We start from the raw sequence: 15,303 nt of genomic DNA, 5'->3' as shown, positions 1-15,303 counted from the left end.
TGCTCTCTCTAAATGGCACTTCTGTGATCTGGACCAGGAGGATCTTCCCTCTGATCCATGTATGATACTAAACACATATATTTGAATGTTAAGCCCATAGTATTCAGGAAGGCTGCGATACTATACACAGTTCTCTAGGAGTATGCTCCCTTGTTTTCAGAGGGATTTACTTCTGAGTAAACTTGCATAGGATCGAACTGTTAGCCTCTTATTTGTAAGAACGCTTCATTTCAAAATAGAACATGGTGGTGGTTTCTCAAAACGTCTAAAGGCTGATGGAGAATTCTCTCTCTCTCTCTCTCTCTCTCACACACACACTCACACACACACACACACACACACACACACACACACATGCGGAGCTTACTTGCAAAGGAGGAACCTACTGCTTTATGGCCCCTAACCTGGCCGCGATTTTTCTTCGGCTCTTCTAAGGCCATGTAACGGATATATTTATGCTCAGCAAAAAGGCAGTGAAGCGTGCCCAAAATGAATGCATATATGCAGTGAAATTTGGCAGCCTTTCCAGAATTAGAGGAAAAGAGCAGCGGCTGTGGCTGGGAAGGGGAAATGCGGCAAAAAGAAAACCACACAATGTTGGCCTTCCACTTTTGTCGGGAAGATTATGTACTGTCTGTCTTGCGTCTTGTGGCTGGATCCTGGAACTGTTGTTTAGTTCCGTAATGGAAGTTGCTTCAAAACAAACCTTCTCAGATTTACAAATCAAGACTCTGATTCCAGTTTTGGAAATAAGTTATGGGGAAAATCACTTGTGGGGAAAACTTCTTAGGATCACTGGGCTGTTAGGCTTACCCGGAAGCGAAGAGCACTGAAATCAGTGGGATTTATTTCCAAAACTTACATACTTAATATTGGGGTTGTAAATCTATGAATGCATATTGGCCACAATTCACAATTCACCCCGGAACAGTCCAATTAGCCAGAGCAGGACTTTGAGGAAAGAGATTGTGGGTCGCAGCGCTGCCATTTGAATAACAACAGCGAACCCGCAGCATTTCCCGTTTGTGCAGATTAATTCTAAGAAATAAACACACCCACGATTGACGCACAGCACGACCCGCCACCCAGTTAATCCGGAATAGTTTGATGGAGGCAAATAGGATTAACTCCCAGATTTTAACCATATGTACACCATAGTCCTAACCACTGGTTTTAGTAGAATTCCTTTCAAGTGTCTTCAGCCTTAAATGGAGTTGGGTAATGAGCACTTCAGTTAAAACTAGTTTTTTTTATCACGTTTATAAAGTGGAAAAACCATTGCATGGGCTTTGGGGGTTTCCTGGATACTAAAAGTGGAGCTAATATGTAATTTCAAATGAAGGAAAGTAGGGTTTCCCCCGAAACCAAAACCTACATGATTGCAAAGGGGATGCTGTTGCTGCTGGTGAAATAGGACTGTCCTCTGTTCCAAGTTAACTTTTTAAGTTTTTTCAGTCTGCTGCTTCCTGCTTATACGAACTTGTTTGTTTCACTGACCATCCCGAAGTAAGAAAGTAAGATCCGTCTTACCTGAAGCTGTGTCCACGTCTTTGCCAAGCGCAACATACATGCATAAATGCAGCCTTTGCAAAATGGAAAACACGCACACTCTTGCTGAGGCCGGGGGGGGGGGGGGTTATGTCTCTCTCTTCCCCCCCCCTGCTCACACCACGCCACTCACACACATACCACATATGAAAGACGATGAACAGTAACTTTTGACACTCCCAGCCTCTGAAATTCACTATTCTTTACTCCACCCCACCCCTGCCAGCACCTCCTTATTTTTCTTCTGATCGGGCCTGATCCTTCATTCCTCCCCATGGAGGATGTCACTTATTCCTACAGATGTGGTACAAATGTGAAAAAAGCACTCTCTCTGCCTGTTCCTCTGCCTCCTCTCCGCCCCCCTTTTAAAAGCAAAGCTTCCTGCTCACAGTTTATATGGAAGTGATGCTTCATTCAGAAATCCAACTGTAATACTCGTGTGTGTGTGTGTGTGTGTGTGTGTGAGAGAGAGAGAGAGAGAGAGAGAGAGAGAGAGAGAGAGAGAGAGAGAGAGAGATCATGGCCTGTTAATCCGGCTCCTCGCATAATAAAACTTTAGACAATGTTTGGAAATTCTCGTTCATATACAACTGAAGAGACATTTTTTCTGATCCATCACCCACTCACCTACCCCCCATCCCACCCGCACATACACTTCCGCTCCTTCAGACTACAAGGCCAAATACCCTGCCCCAATTTTACCTTCACGTTCTGTCTGCTCTGAAATGAGTTGCATTGAGATCGGTGGGGCTTCCCTCCCATACGTGGGTATAGGATCACAGCCATAGAACTGTGACCCTAAGGAAGCTTCCATTAACTTTGAGTGAATTCGCTCCTCAAGCTACAATCCAGCTGAACTGATGAGACCGAATAGTAGTAGAAGTAGTAGCGATGTTGCTTTAGAGATATTGGCACCCTTATCTAAAGCTCATTCACTAGGAGAAAAGTCTAACCACTATTTACACTATAAGTGATGTCATCCTTACGGACAGATAAGGGGCTTGCATGGAAGTTCTAGATGGATTGTGCTCTAAACGGGGTGTGAGTAGATTATGCATTGCCCACTTGAATGTTCCACTGGAGATAACGATACTTACTTGGGAGTAAATTTGCTTAGCTGTATGTGTGTACATTAGCTATTCGTTACTTATTAGAACTTAGTAGTAAACTTAGACACAACATTAGAGTGAGGTGGCAATCAATATCTTAAATTACATCCATTATTCTCCAAAAAGTCCATTCAGTCTACAATGATGGCAATTTTGCTTGATTGAAGGAACACTCTCATTCACCTCCAATGTTCCCCCGATTTTCTTGATAGTTGGTCCCACTGGCTTCCACTGAATTGACTCTTAAATAAGTGAGATTAGCCTCCCAACCTTCAGAGCCAATGGCAGATTCCATCCAGCATAGCTATATACTGTACAGCAACTGTATTACCAGAAGTTTTGGAGTGAAGTTGTTCGGTGGTGTGGCTATTTCAAGGATTGGTTCTGCTTTGGATGTGGTTATTTTGTCCTTGTCTCATTTTGGAGATACTCTATGAGAATCTAAATCTATAGGGTGAATGTAGTATTGGTTCTCATACAACCAAAATTGACAGTGCAGTCCTAAATGCTTGTTTATTCAGAAGTAAGTTCTATTAAGGTCAGTGGAGCTTACTCCCAGGTAAGTGGGGATAGAGTTTGCAGCTTAAATGGGTGTGTTCCCCTTTTCCATTGCCTGGGTTTTCCTTACTAGGGTCTTGAAACTCACAAAGGCCTCTAACTTTACAAGTTGGGCAAATGCCTTTCTTAGGGCCAACGAAAATGCCACAAAACATGGTGTGCAAGCACACACACACACACAGGGGAATGGTGGAAGAACAGAAAAGCCAAAAATTAGTCCTGTTGCTGTGGCCAGTTTAGACCCAGTTTAGACTTAATAGGAGATTGTTGATGTTGTTCTCATGGACCAGCGCAGTTACCTTTGTGTTTTATGTAACTTTACAAGAGATCTCTAACTGCTTTATTAGCTGCTAAGATTATAAACCTTGCTTGGAATTGTGTTTTGAAACTTAGGTCTAGTTTCAGCTCCTGGAGCTTGCCCACATGTGTAAATTGTTTTGCTTCCTTTCAGAGAAGGAATTTTCTCTCTCCCTCTCTGGCTTCCTCCCTCCTTCCCTCCATTTACTAAAAAAAAAAAACTTAACAAAAAAAATCAACACAAACATACACACACACACACACTAAACGGTAGCACTGAAAACCTTGAGTTAGCACAGGAAATGGAGAAAGGTGGATTTCATCATTTTAAAAAAGGTTACAAAAATATATTTTATTTTAAATAAAATGGAGCTTTCAACTGCAAGGCTTCCCTCCCTTATCCCCCCTCCCTCACCATCTTCAGAACTGAAGTTCCTTTCATAACACTGGCCAGCGCAAAGGGTTCATTTCTAAAGTCTGAGGATCCCCCCACCCTCTGTATGTTTCTCTTGGGGTTCTGTTTCCTGATTTTTAAGGGAGGAGAGTCGTGTGTATGTGTGTTGTTTTTAAATGAACAACAGCAAACCCTAGGAGTTGGTAGGATCCTGAGAGAAGGAACTGAGTAAGACTCCTAACTTAGTAACATTTATTACCATGAATCCTTTTTAAACAGCATGAGCAACAACCCGGTTCTACACAAATTAGGTGGACTCACGCCCTTAATTTAAGTACCTCTACTTTGGAGTGAGCGAAGTGAGCTGAATGGAACATAATCCCAAATTAGCGTCTTTAGGAGGTCACTGTTAGGCTGAGATCCTATACTCGTTTCCTAGGAAAGAAGTCCCGTTAATTTCAGCAGAGCTTCAAGGACACCCATGCCTACAACGAAACTGTTGCCTCTGTTCAAAACATTGGCGGTTCACTTGACTTCCGTGGGCTTCACAATTCGCCACCCAGTCGATCCAAAGTAGCCCTTGGCTAGCCTAGCGGACTACTCAATGGGGTTTTTAGAGGGTCTTAAGTTTGCATTCACTTGAAAGTCAACTCTACTGTTATTCAAGGGACTTCAGTTCCAATCAGATGTATTTGGATTGAAGTGTTTGCTTCCGGTTAAAGTCGTTCCGGTTAATCCCCTTATTTCAGCCCAGAATTTCTGTACTGTCTGCTGTATTAAAAGATGCTTAAAGCAACTTAATTCGGTTGTGGAGCCCGCTGCAAAAGCCCAGAAGTGCAATGTTCGGATCTCCAGCTACCTCCCTAAAATAAAAGCATTCCAGAACTGGACACCGGGTCTGTTCTAGAGCAAGAGGCTTTAAGCCAGTGGTAGCACCAGGAAAGAATTCTCAGGGAACCAGCGTGTACTCAGACAGGTTCCCAGCTTTGACCCACATGTTAGATTTCAGAAAGTAATAAACAAATATGTGGGTAAAGGGATGGTGTGCTATTTATATGTGGGTATCTGTGTGTTACCCTCCTAGCCCTACTTCTTGCGCCTCCTATGATTGAGATCTTTAAAAAAAGAAAAGAAAATATATAGGCTGTTTGCCTGTACGTACACTATATATGGATTCAAACCTGTCAAGTGAAACAGTTTCCCCAGTGAAAAATGGGCCACACAGAGTTTCTACCCCAGAGATTATGATTCAACAAAAATATTTTTATTTTTATTTTATTTTTATGGAATGGGGGAGAGGGAAATACTTTTCAAAAGACTTACAACAGTACGTTAAATAAACGTACTTGGTATTTTGAAATGAGTTGTTTTCAGCATGCAAAACATCAAATAGAATCTGAACGCTTGACTTGGCAGCTGTAAATTTCCGTAAGAAATGCGTTTTGAACATTTTTCCCTACCAGTCAAAAACAATGAAGATATTTTTGAACAGCTCACTACTTCCCACTTTTGGGTACTCTACTTTAAGCAGAAAAAAATAACAATGGAAAAAAGCCATCTACTTTGTTAGCTATAGACATCCCATTTATTTTGTAGATACAACTCAGGTCTTTAAAGCTATGTAGGCAACAATCCTATGGACACTTACATGCGAATAAAGCCTCACAACATCTTACTCCTGAGCAGGCAAGCATAGGATTGCACTGTTATAAAATTAATAAAATAGAGTATCTCTTTTTAACTTTGAACTCTACTACCTATGCTAACAGGGTTTCTCTAACATACTCCAGTTAACTGACTAGAATATGTCTACTCTACACTACAAACCAAATCAAGGCATTCAGGTTCCATTGACTTCAAATGGCTGCCCCATTGATTCTGAGTTCTCCAGTTTATCTGGGAAGTTTGGAGGGCTATTTAGTAAAATATCTGTACTCTCATGAAACCCCTCTGTAGTGGTTAGTAAATTGGGGGGGGGGGACTTTCACTTTTTGGCAGACTAGTTCTCCAAAAAGGAAAACTGTTCTCCAAGCATTGGTCACTTTCTGATAGATAGATATTTAAAAAAAAACTTCTTTTTTTTAAAAAAAGTTGCCTGGTTCCTTTAAGGAAATACACTCCTATGTAGAAAAGTAATTACCTACCTCAAAGATAGAACACTGGAAGCGACCTGGTATTGAGCAACGAGCAAAATGATGTGAAGGGATGACCTACATGGTAATGCTTTTTTTTTTTTTTTAAGAGGAGAAGAAATTAAAATTAATTCATCCCTGGATAGAACTCCAGTGCATGAGAAGGCAAATGACTTTAACATGTCTTCTTGTGTGGTTTACTTCACTGGGGAATCCCTCAAAGCCCTGGGTTCTACTTCAGGGTAACTCTCCTGAAGTCATTTTGGTATGAATTTATATACTCCAGAAAATTATATACTTGGCTGGTGACATGCCTCATAATTATTTATGGGAGGTGCCTGAGGATTTTTTAAGAATATATTCATTACAGGTAAAACATGGACAATTTATCTTGCACAACACTGAACAGGTGTTTCCTTTCAATTAATGTTCAGTAAATTTCATAGCTACTTAATTTTTTTAACCCCCTCCCCAGCCACCACCACAAATGTCTGTTTATCCATCACATATCTAAATCCCCGCCAATCAACAAGCTTGTCTTCCCCCATCCACGATGTCTTTAAATCATCTCTCTTATATTTTGATGCCTAATGATCTGGAGGGTGCGTCCAAATCAGACTGATTTTTAAAACATCAATGATTTTAGGAATACCATAAAACTGCATGATTTGTTTTCATGCATTTTTTTCAGTTTTAATTATACTGGGGGGCTTTTTCATCCTGAAAACACGCTCCCTAACTCTTGCTGAATTTTTATGAGAAAAAAGAAAGAAAGAAAGAAAAAGAATCTGGGGAAATCACACATTATATATACTGTACGCTGATATCAGTGGGACATGGTTTAGAAGAAATATTTGGCATACTGGGCACATTTTCACCTGAATATTATTTAAAGGATTTCTGTTTTTTTGCAAAGATTACTCTAGAAGTAAATGAAGTCAAGTCAGATCAATAACGCTGGACAGTGATGGTGTAGACAGGAAAAGCTTGGAATTCCAAACATGTGGTTAAAAGCAAGTAGAATTTGGATATCCTTAAAGCATATAATAATTCTCCAGCAGACTCCAACATTTTACGCCAAGTACCAGCATGATTCACTTTGCATATTATTATTAATATTATTACTAAATGAGGAGCACAGTCCAGCAAAATGTAAACACTTTTGAGACTGCTATCCCATACACAGTTTCCTGAGAATGAGCTCCATTGAACTTACTTTTGAGTAGACATATACAGGATTGTGTTGCAAGTCCTATTGATGTCAGTGTAAGAGATAAGCACTAGAATAACTCTCCAATTGAAACCAATGGGATAAAAAGTATCTAAGTTTGACGGGAGGTGCTTAAGGCTTCAATTTTATGCAGACTTACTTGGAGTTAAATCCCATTGAACTCATTCTTACTGAAGAATAATATACATCTAGGACCTGGCAGTAAAATGTGTTAAATTTTCTTTCTTTCTTGTGTTCTCTAGTGATGCTTCTAAAAAAAAAAAAAGCCAATCTAGAAGTGAGTGAAATGGAGAAAGGTTTTAGTTATTGACTTCAGGTAATATTGCCAAGAGAAAAAGAATTAATGTCTGTCTAAGCATCTCTTTATCCATATGAATGTATACCCCATTCACTAATTCAACTGACCTATTTTCCATGTTATCTTATTTCCTACACACACGCACACACACACAGAGGACCTACCTTTTCTTTCGAAATATTCCTAACATAATTACTCAGAAGCAGGTTTCACTGATTTCAAAGCAACTTACTTCTAGCTAATTACTCTCTGGATTGCAATCACTCCCTCTGCTTTGTATTATTATTCTTACAACTACTATTACTACTAGTGGTGGTGTTTTAAACCTGTGCCCAGAAAAGGAAGAACCAGTCAACTTCCTTCTGCCCTTCCATATCTCTATCTATCTATCTATCTATCTATCTATCTATCTATCTAATATCTGTATTCCTGTCCCTTTTTAATTTATCAATATACTCCGTCATACTTCTCATCTCTGCCTTGTTCCCTAGCTACATAATATATTTGTGTGCCACACACTTATACACATGCACTACCTTTCTCACCCTTGAGAGGTCAATATGTGAAGGAAAGGACAATTTTCTTTTGCTTCTGCTGCCATTGCTGTCGTTGGGCTTATTTTCTTCATGGCATGAACATCGTTCTATAAAGCTGAATAGTTTACTCAGTGAGAAGTCCGGTTCCAGAATGCATTTTCCCTCCACCAAGATTGGAAATTTCAGTGCAGCGTTCAGAAGCAAGTACATGGGAGAAGGCTTGCTGAGGGCACTTAGGGTCCCTCACTCTTATTTTAGAAGCGCTGGAAGAGTTGAGGGTCGAACATCCCTCGAACACTTCCTGCTCCACAGGAAAGAAAACGGAATCCACCACGTTGCAAAATACGAATTTACGACAGACCGTTGTGTGAACTACTTGAATGCGATCTGCAAAGAGAGAGAATGCGATCTGCAAAGCAGTTAAGCCGCAGCACATTGGTATAAATCAGTTTAATCCTCTTGACACCGCCTGCAGCCCTAAATATACTTAAATTCCACTGTGGTGGTGCTGGGGGAGTGGACATAAACTGTTTAGGATCCGGATTTTCAGTCTATACTTCACAGCCATTGAGGTGAATAGGGCTCCTCTGGAGCAAGTGCACTGTAAGATGTATGGAGGGATCATTCATTGAAACCCAAAAGGGTTTGGGCTTAACTGGATTGGATCTGGAGCATCAAAAAGGTTGCCGAGGAAGAGGGGATGGCGTAGGACGTGCTGTGAAACGTTCAAGACACCCCCTCCCTGCTTCTTTCCTTTAAAAAAAAAAAGCACACAACACCCTCCTTTTCCACAGGCAGTAAATTCAAGGCTATAAAAATCAAAGAAAGCTAATGTAAGTTTTATTCAACTATTTAACCGTCTCAAGTCTAACGCCTTCTGTAAGGAAACAAAGAGGATCAGGACCGGATTGGACATTTTACAAGGGTAGTAAAATTAAAGTGCGTGTATATGGCGGGGAGGGGAGGGGGCGAGCGAGCGAGAATGTTGATTTCAGCAATGCAGCCTCGTCCCCCCGCAACGCAACGCAACGCCCGCCTCTCCATGGCTTTCAAAACAAACCGGGCTCCTGCAGTCCGGAGCCAACAGAATACCTACGTACCTACCTACCTACCTACCTACCTACCTACTTAGAGATCAGATAACACACACTCATGTAGACAAAAGAAACATATTGCACTTGGAAACCTATCATCTCACTGCATGTACATGTCTGCGCATATGACATATGTATACATGCCATATATATATATATATATATATATATATATATATATATATATATATATATATATATTCAGCGAGTGGTGGGAAGAGAGGAGGAGGAGGAAAGATGTAGAGAGCGTGTCTTTTAATTATATGTTTATCATATAATTACTGTGGTATTCAGTACTTCATGCTTATCATGTAGTTCCTATGGCTTTTCACTATAGGCGATAGATTTCACTCAGGCGTACATAACCTACATGCAGATCCATGCCCGTACATACACGCGCGGCAGCGCTTAATGAAAAATACGCACAGATGTTACTATATACAAACCCTTGACAGTTAATGTTTAAGAAGGGAGGGGGGACAACAAGATGAGGAAATCGTCCGACACTAAAAGTTTGCTTACAGCCCAAACCTACCCATCCGCCGCAATGATGATGATTATGATCATAATGATAATATTTTTTTAAAAGCATACACCTAAAAGCTTTCCATTGCGACCTTGCAAGGTATCAATCACTCTCTCCCTTTCTTTTAGAAAACTTTAGAAGAAAGGAAGCTTAGTTTTTTTAAAAATTGTATTTCCCCTCCGATAAGTAGCCTTGGCTATCGAAGGAGAGTGAGCTAGTCTAGAATGGCAGTTTATAGATTTGATGGTGGGATGAGAGAGTGGAGGGGGGGGGGAATGTGTGCAGAGGGAGGGAGAGAATTCCCCAGAAGAGGATTATTGAAGGCAAAGAGAGGGCAAAACTCAGCATTTCTCTTTCATGTTTCTGAAGCCAAAAAAAAAAAAAAAATGGGGGGAGAGGGATCTATACCCCCCACACTCACACCGCAGGATACACACACACACACACACACCCACGTACCCTCCCCTCCCTGCCCCCCCTCGCACTGTACGTTCCGCGCTTTCTGAACTCCGACGTTTTGCAACATTGCATCAACATAACACAATCCATCCTTGATATGGAATGCAGCGAGAGGGCGGTTTGACAGCCCAGCGCAACCCCCTCCGCCACGATTGATTTACGCCTGCCCTGACGCTTTATCAGCCTCACGAAAAAAGTTTGACCAATCATTTTGCTGGAAGCTCCCAACCCGGCAGTCCCGACTGTACTTTTTCTTGGCTAGGAAGTTGACGCTGGAGGAGGGAAGGGGGTTAAGCGAGAGTGTCGCCCGGTGTGTGTGTATGTGTGTGTGTGTGTGTGTGTGGTTTTTTTTTTACAGCTGGCCCCCCCAACACCCCAACCCTAATATCTGTAGAGCCAGCTTAAGTAGAGATCTACTCTTCTCTCGCTCCCCTTTTTTTATTGCCTGCTTGCTTGCTTTCCCCTTCATTGAACCGCGGGGCTCGTATGATGTCCAAGAATGTCCATTTCTGGAACTCTTAGCAATTATTATGTCGACTCCATTATAAGTCATGACAGCGAAGACTCTCCTGCCGCCAAATTCTCTTCCGGGCAGTATTCAAACTCCAGGCCAACTAGCCACAGTGAGCACCTCGAGTTCCCCTCTTGTAGTTTCCAGCCCAAATCCTCCGTTTTCAGCGCTTCCTGGACGCCTCTGACGCCACACACAGCCGCAACCCTTCCTTCGGTCTACCATCCCTACATCCAGCATCAAAACATCCCTACCTCCGATAGCAGGTATCTACGGAGCTGGCTGGACCCAGTGCCCAGAACAGAAAACATAGCTGGGCAGGGACCAGTTAAAACAGAGCCGCTGCTGGGACACCCCGGGGAGATCCGTAAACAGGGGACACAGGAGTACCATTTAGAAACTTCTGCTGGAAGGGAAGGGATCGCTTCCAATCAAAGGCCCAGCTTCGAGGACAATAAAGTTTGTGAAGGAAGCGAGGACAAAAGCAGGCCAGATCAAAGTAAGTTATAAAAAGTGAGGAAGTAAACAGCATAAAAACCTAAGAGGGGGTGTCATAAAACGGCACAATGGGCGAGGAGAGCTTAAAAAAAAAACAGGTCTTAAAAGAGAAATCTCCCCCTTTCCCCAAAAAACTCCGGTGGTGCTAATCTAGGATTGGGGTGGGGGTGGGGGTGGCATAGTTTGCTGTGTTTATTTCGATTTTTAAGAACTTTGGTGAAATGTCATGTTAAAGACGGGGAGGGAGGAGTTTTGACCTTCCTCACCCAGTGGCTTGAAGAAGCCCAACTTACTCTGTTGGTCTTTTCTTCTTTATATAAAAATTAGCGGTGTGGAAAGGCGACGATAAAAGACTGGGGGTGTCTGTGTGTCTGTCTGCCGGTCTGTCTGTGTCTGGGTGGGTGGGTGGGTGGAAGGGACGGGACCTGGAGAAGATATTTGTTTTTTAAAAGGGACGGGAAGAAGTTCACGTGGAGAAGTGAGGAGGGGGCTTTGTTGTTCTGTGCCCTTGTTTACCTTGAAAGACCCCCGGTTCCCTGCCTTGCATTTTCTTCTGTCACTCTCTCTCTCTCTCTCTCTCTCTCTCTCTCTCTCTCTCTCTCTCTCTCTTCCTGATTGTTGATTGTTGTTTGTTTATGAAATGCACCCGACGTGCGTATGAATATTTCAGAGCCAAAGCCGCCGCGTATCCCCCCCCCGCAACAAACAGTAAAAAAAAGGGGAAACGAGCTTAATTGGGTTTTTTTATTTGCTATGGGGAACAGACTGGCAAACTCTTAAACTTAATCGTGTGCTTCTTTTTGCAACCTGGTGGCGGCTATTATCTCCCCTACCCCACCTAAGAGGAAAAATATAAGTGAAAAGGATGGGGGGGGGAAATGGAGGCGCAATAAAATATAATAAGAATCATCTTTGCCTCTTCCTCTTTATTCTGCAAGGTAAAGGCGATGTGGTTTAATTCCTTTCTCAATTGCATATGCCCAGTGTGGGATGTTTCAAACAACCGAAGAGCCTAGTTCAGTATTTTGGTGGTGTGAAAAGTGTTACTTGAGGGTTTTAAAATCGCAATGTAAGTAATTTCACCAAGGGGGGGGGGCATGGCTCCCTCAGAAGTGTGAGAAAAAGATCTAACCATGTTGATTTCTAACCCCATCCCTTCTCAATTTATCTGTCTTCCCACCCTCTCTTTTTAATTATATGTATCTTTTAATTCGAGACCCGAATCCGAAACAAGGTCGAGAATCAGTGTTTAGTGCTGGGCGTTTGTGCCATTCTGTTTGTCTCCGTAGTCTTTCACCAACAGCCTCGCATAAAGGGAGAGGGCGAAAATAATGCGTTTTGTGTTGGGGTATTGGCAGAAAATCTTGATCAGCGACTGAGGAGAACCACTGAGAAGAACTGGAAGGTTTTTTTTTAAAAAAAAAAAAAAAAAAAAAGCTTATGTGCCCCCCCCTCTACCCTCCTCCCTCCCCCATCTTTCTTCCCAGCCCCGGGATTGAAGATAGATAAAAATCTTGCCCAAGAAAACCGCTCGATTCCAGAGGACCAGGGTGCCAATGGGCGTCCTGTGCATTCTAGCTTAGAAGGTATGTTTGCTCATGTATGGAGAGAACGCTAAAATGGAGAAAAAGAGGGGTGCGGCGGGGTGCGTGTGTCCGTCCCAGACCCAGTAGCTGCGGTCTGTGCATTCCTTCCCGTTCCTAAGCTGGTTTGCCGTAAGGAAGGCATTTGCTCCCCAGAATCCACACCCTGCAAGAATTGCTATATTTGTATCTATCTCTGTGTGTGTGTGCGCGCGCGTGTGTGTGCGTGTTTTGTGTTCTTTTAAAGAGTAGTATGCCAGTCCAATATTTCTCATTTTAGTTTCCTGTTTGGGGAATAGTGCGAAATGAAAGATAAACTTGTTTTCCTGCGGCAGACGTCACGTTTCCTTGAAGTGCCAAGAAATCACATACAGGCACGAACACACACACACACACAAGCACACTCAAAAAAGAGGGTCATTGGTGGAGATTTCATCCAAATGCCATTAAAAGATAGGTAGCAGTATTAATTATTAACAGCATGCCTCTTCTTTAATATTTAATTCTGCCTATGAGAGCCAGTCACTTCTGTTGAGGAAGCGGCTGGTAGGATTTGTAAGAAACCTCTCCTAAACACACACACACACACACACACACACACACACACACACACACACGAAAACAAAAACAGAATGCTTTTCATTTTACTCCGAAGGAAATGTCATTGGTATATCTCCTGTTCCACTTAATAGGAACCCAAACTTGAGGAGCTGCTTTTAATTTCAGCAGGCGGCCAGGAAGTCAAACAGAACTTTGGCTTTCCACTCGAACACTTCCGCGTTTTCTTTCTTTCCCTTTTAACAACATTTCACTTTTTGTGAAAGAGAAAGAATCAATACAGGCCCGCCGGACTAGCCCAGCTGTTATTCCCGCTGCGCAAATAGCCTGTAATCTTTCGACGTCAAAGACGCGATCACAGTGATCCTTCTTTACTAACGAGTAGACCTATGACTATGACTAGCGCTGCGCAGAAGTGGACTCCAACCACAGTCTTGCTTTTTGCTCTGCCCTCTGCAGAGGGGCTCAGCATTAGTCGCTGTTTCTCAAATCGCCATCTGGGGTGAAATAATATCTAGAGTCGCAACACACAGTCCGCTCGGTGGCTCCTCGGTGGCTTGCGCAGGAGAATTTCCCTGTGAATGGTGCCTCATGATATTTTACCCCCCTGGTGTTCGGAGGACCGTGATGTAAACGCCTTTTCTGGGCAACAAGTAATAGCCGATGTCTTTCCTCCTTGGTAGCGTAGAAAATAGTGTGTCACGATTTATTTTTATTTATTTTTTAAAAGAAAAAGATGCAGAAGCAGCAGAGGAGGGAGTGCTAAATTATTCATACTTTTTGTATGAATTAGTTCGTATGTAGGACACTCGGCTCCTAAGGCAATAATACACCCACCCCTCCTCTTAACATGCCTGTGAAAGACCTAGCTTCCCATGGCATTAGTATGAAAATAGACCCTTCTTTCCAATAGCTGTATAATTTACCAGTATCCCCAGCCATCTCCCAGCGTAGGAAAGTGCCTACGGTACCCTTTGGTCCTCGCATCCGTTTCTACGCCATCCATGTTTGCATACTTGCACATAAACATTAATATGGGAGTAGGGAAGCTTTGTACAACTGCTTGTTCGTGTGGCTTTCCACTCCACTCCGCCAAGCGTGGTGGGTGCCCGCTTCCTATGAGCTCATCCTGTCCCACCAGTTCGAAAGTTGTCCACAAGTCCTTCTGAGAAGCCAGGGCGTTTGGGTGGCGCTGTCTCACGGGTCTCCGCTGCTTCTCTTTCAGGTAACCCGGCAGCCAACTGGTTGCATGCTCGCTCCTCCAGGAAGAAACGATGCCCCTACACCAAGTACCAGACCTTGGAACTGGAGAAGGAGTTTCTATTCAATATGTACCTCACCAGGGACCGTAGACACGAAGTGGCCAGGCTCCTCAACCTGAGCGAAAGACAAGTCAAAATCTGGTTTCAGAATCGAAGGATGAAGATGAAGAAAATGAACAAGGAGCAGGGCAAAGAATGATGATTCCCTGTCCTTCCCTCCCACCCACCCAACCCAGCCTGTTCTCTCCCCCAGTTTTGGCCCCGACTCGAAACTGATGTTGTATTTATGGGCAATGACTTCTCCAGTGGTGCTTGAGATGGCAACAAAATCGAGCCAAACCAGAAACAGATCGCTTGCTTTGCTCACAAGGAGAGCACATGACGATTGCACCTGTTTGTTTCCATTGGGGCTTTTTCACTTTTTAAAGATATTGGCGAGGTAACACGAATTTGGGGTACTTTTTGTTTTTGATTTGGGCGGGCCTACGTGTTACTTATAGCAAGATAACTGACAGGACAGTATCAACTCAAGTGGTTCCTTTGGATGGACTCCACTGAGCCACTTACAGCGCAATCCTATACATATCGACTCAGAAGTAAGTCCCACTAAGTTCAATGGAGCTTACTCCCAGGTAAGTGTGCATAGGATTGCAACTTTAACTGCCCCTACCAATAAAACAAAAACAAAAACCCTGTTGTCCCAAACAAA

General features: G+C 42.8%; 1 protein-coding gene across 3 annotated transcripts in view; it reads left to right on the top strand.

Annotated features, from left to right (window-relative positions):
• The window catches only part of HOXB9 (homeobox B9), a 46,058-nt gene extending 30,995 nt beyond the window's left edge, over positions 1-15,063 (top strand). Inside the window, exons 1-3 of one of the 3 annotated variants that reach the window (XM_063138032.1) lie at positions 10,622-11,192; positions 12,679-12,777; positions 14,558-15,063. In XM_063138032.1, coding sequence (XP_062994102.1) covers positions 10,682-11,192; positions 12,679-12,777; positions 14,558-14,793 — 846 coding nt within the window. In that variant the 5' untranslated portion in view covers positions 10,622-10,681 and the 3' untranslated portion in view covers positions 14,794-15,063. Of the gene's footprint in view, positions 1-10,621; positions 11,193-12,678; positions 12,778-14,557 lie in introns of those variants that run through there. The other 2 variants (XM_063138034.1, XM_063138035.1) reach the window with 2 other exon arrangements.
• The last annotated feature ends 240 nt before the right edge of the window (positions 15,064-15,303 follow it).

Source organism: Elgaria multicarinata, chromosome 11 (genome assembly GCF_023053635.1).
Source record: "Elgaria multicarinata webbii isolate HBS135686 ecotype San Diego chromosome 11, rElgMul1.1.pri, whole genome shotgun sequence".
Lineage (NCBI taxonomy): Eukaryota > Metazoa > Chordata > Lepidosauria > Squamata > Anguidae > Elgaria > Elgaria multicarinata.
Note: the sequence above shows the minus strand (reverse complement) of the source record. Positions and strands in the feature narration are given on the sequence as shown.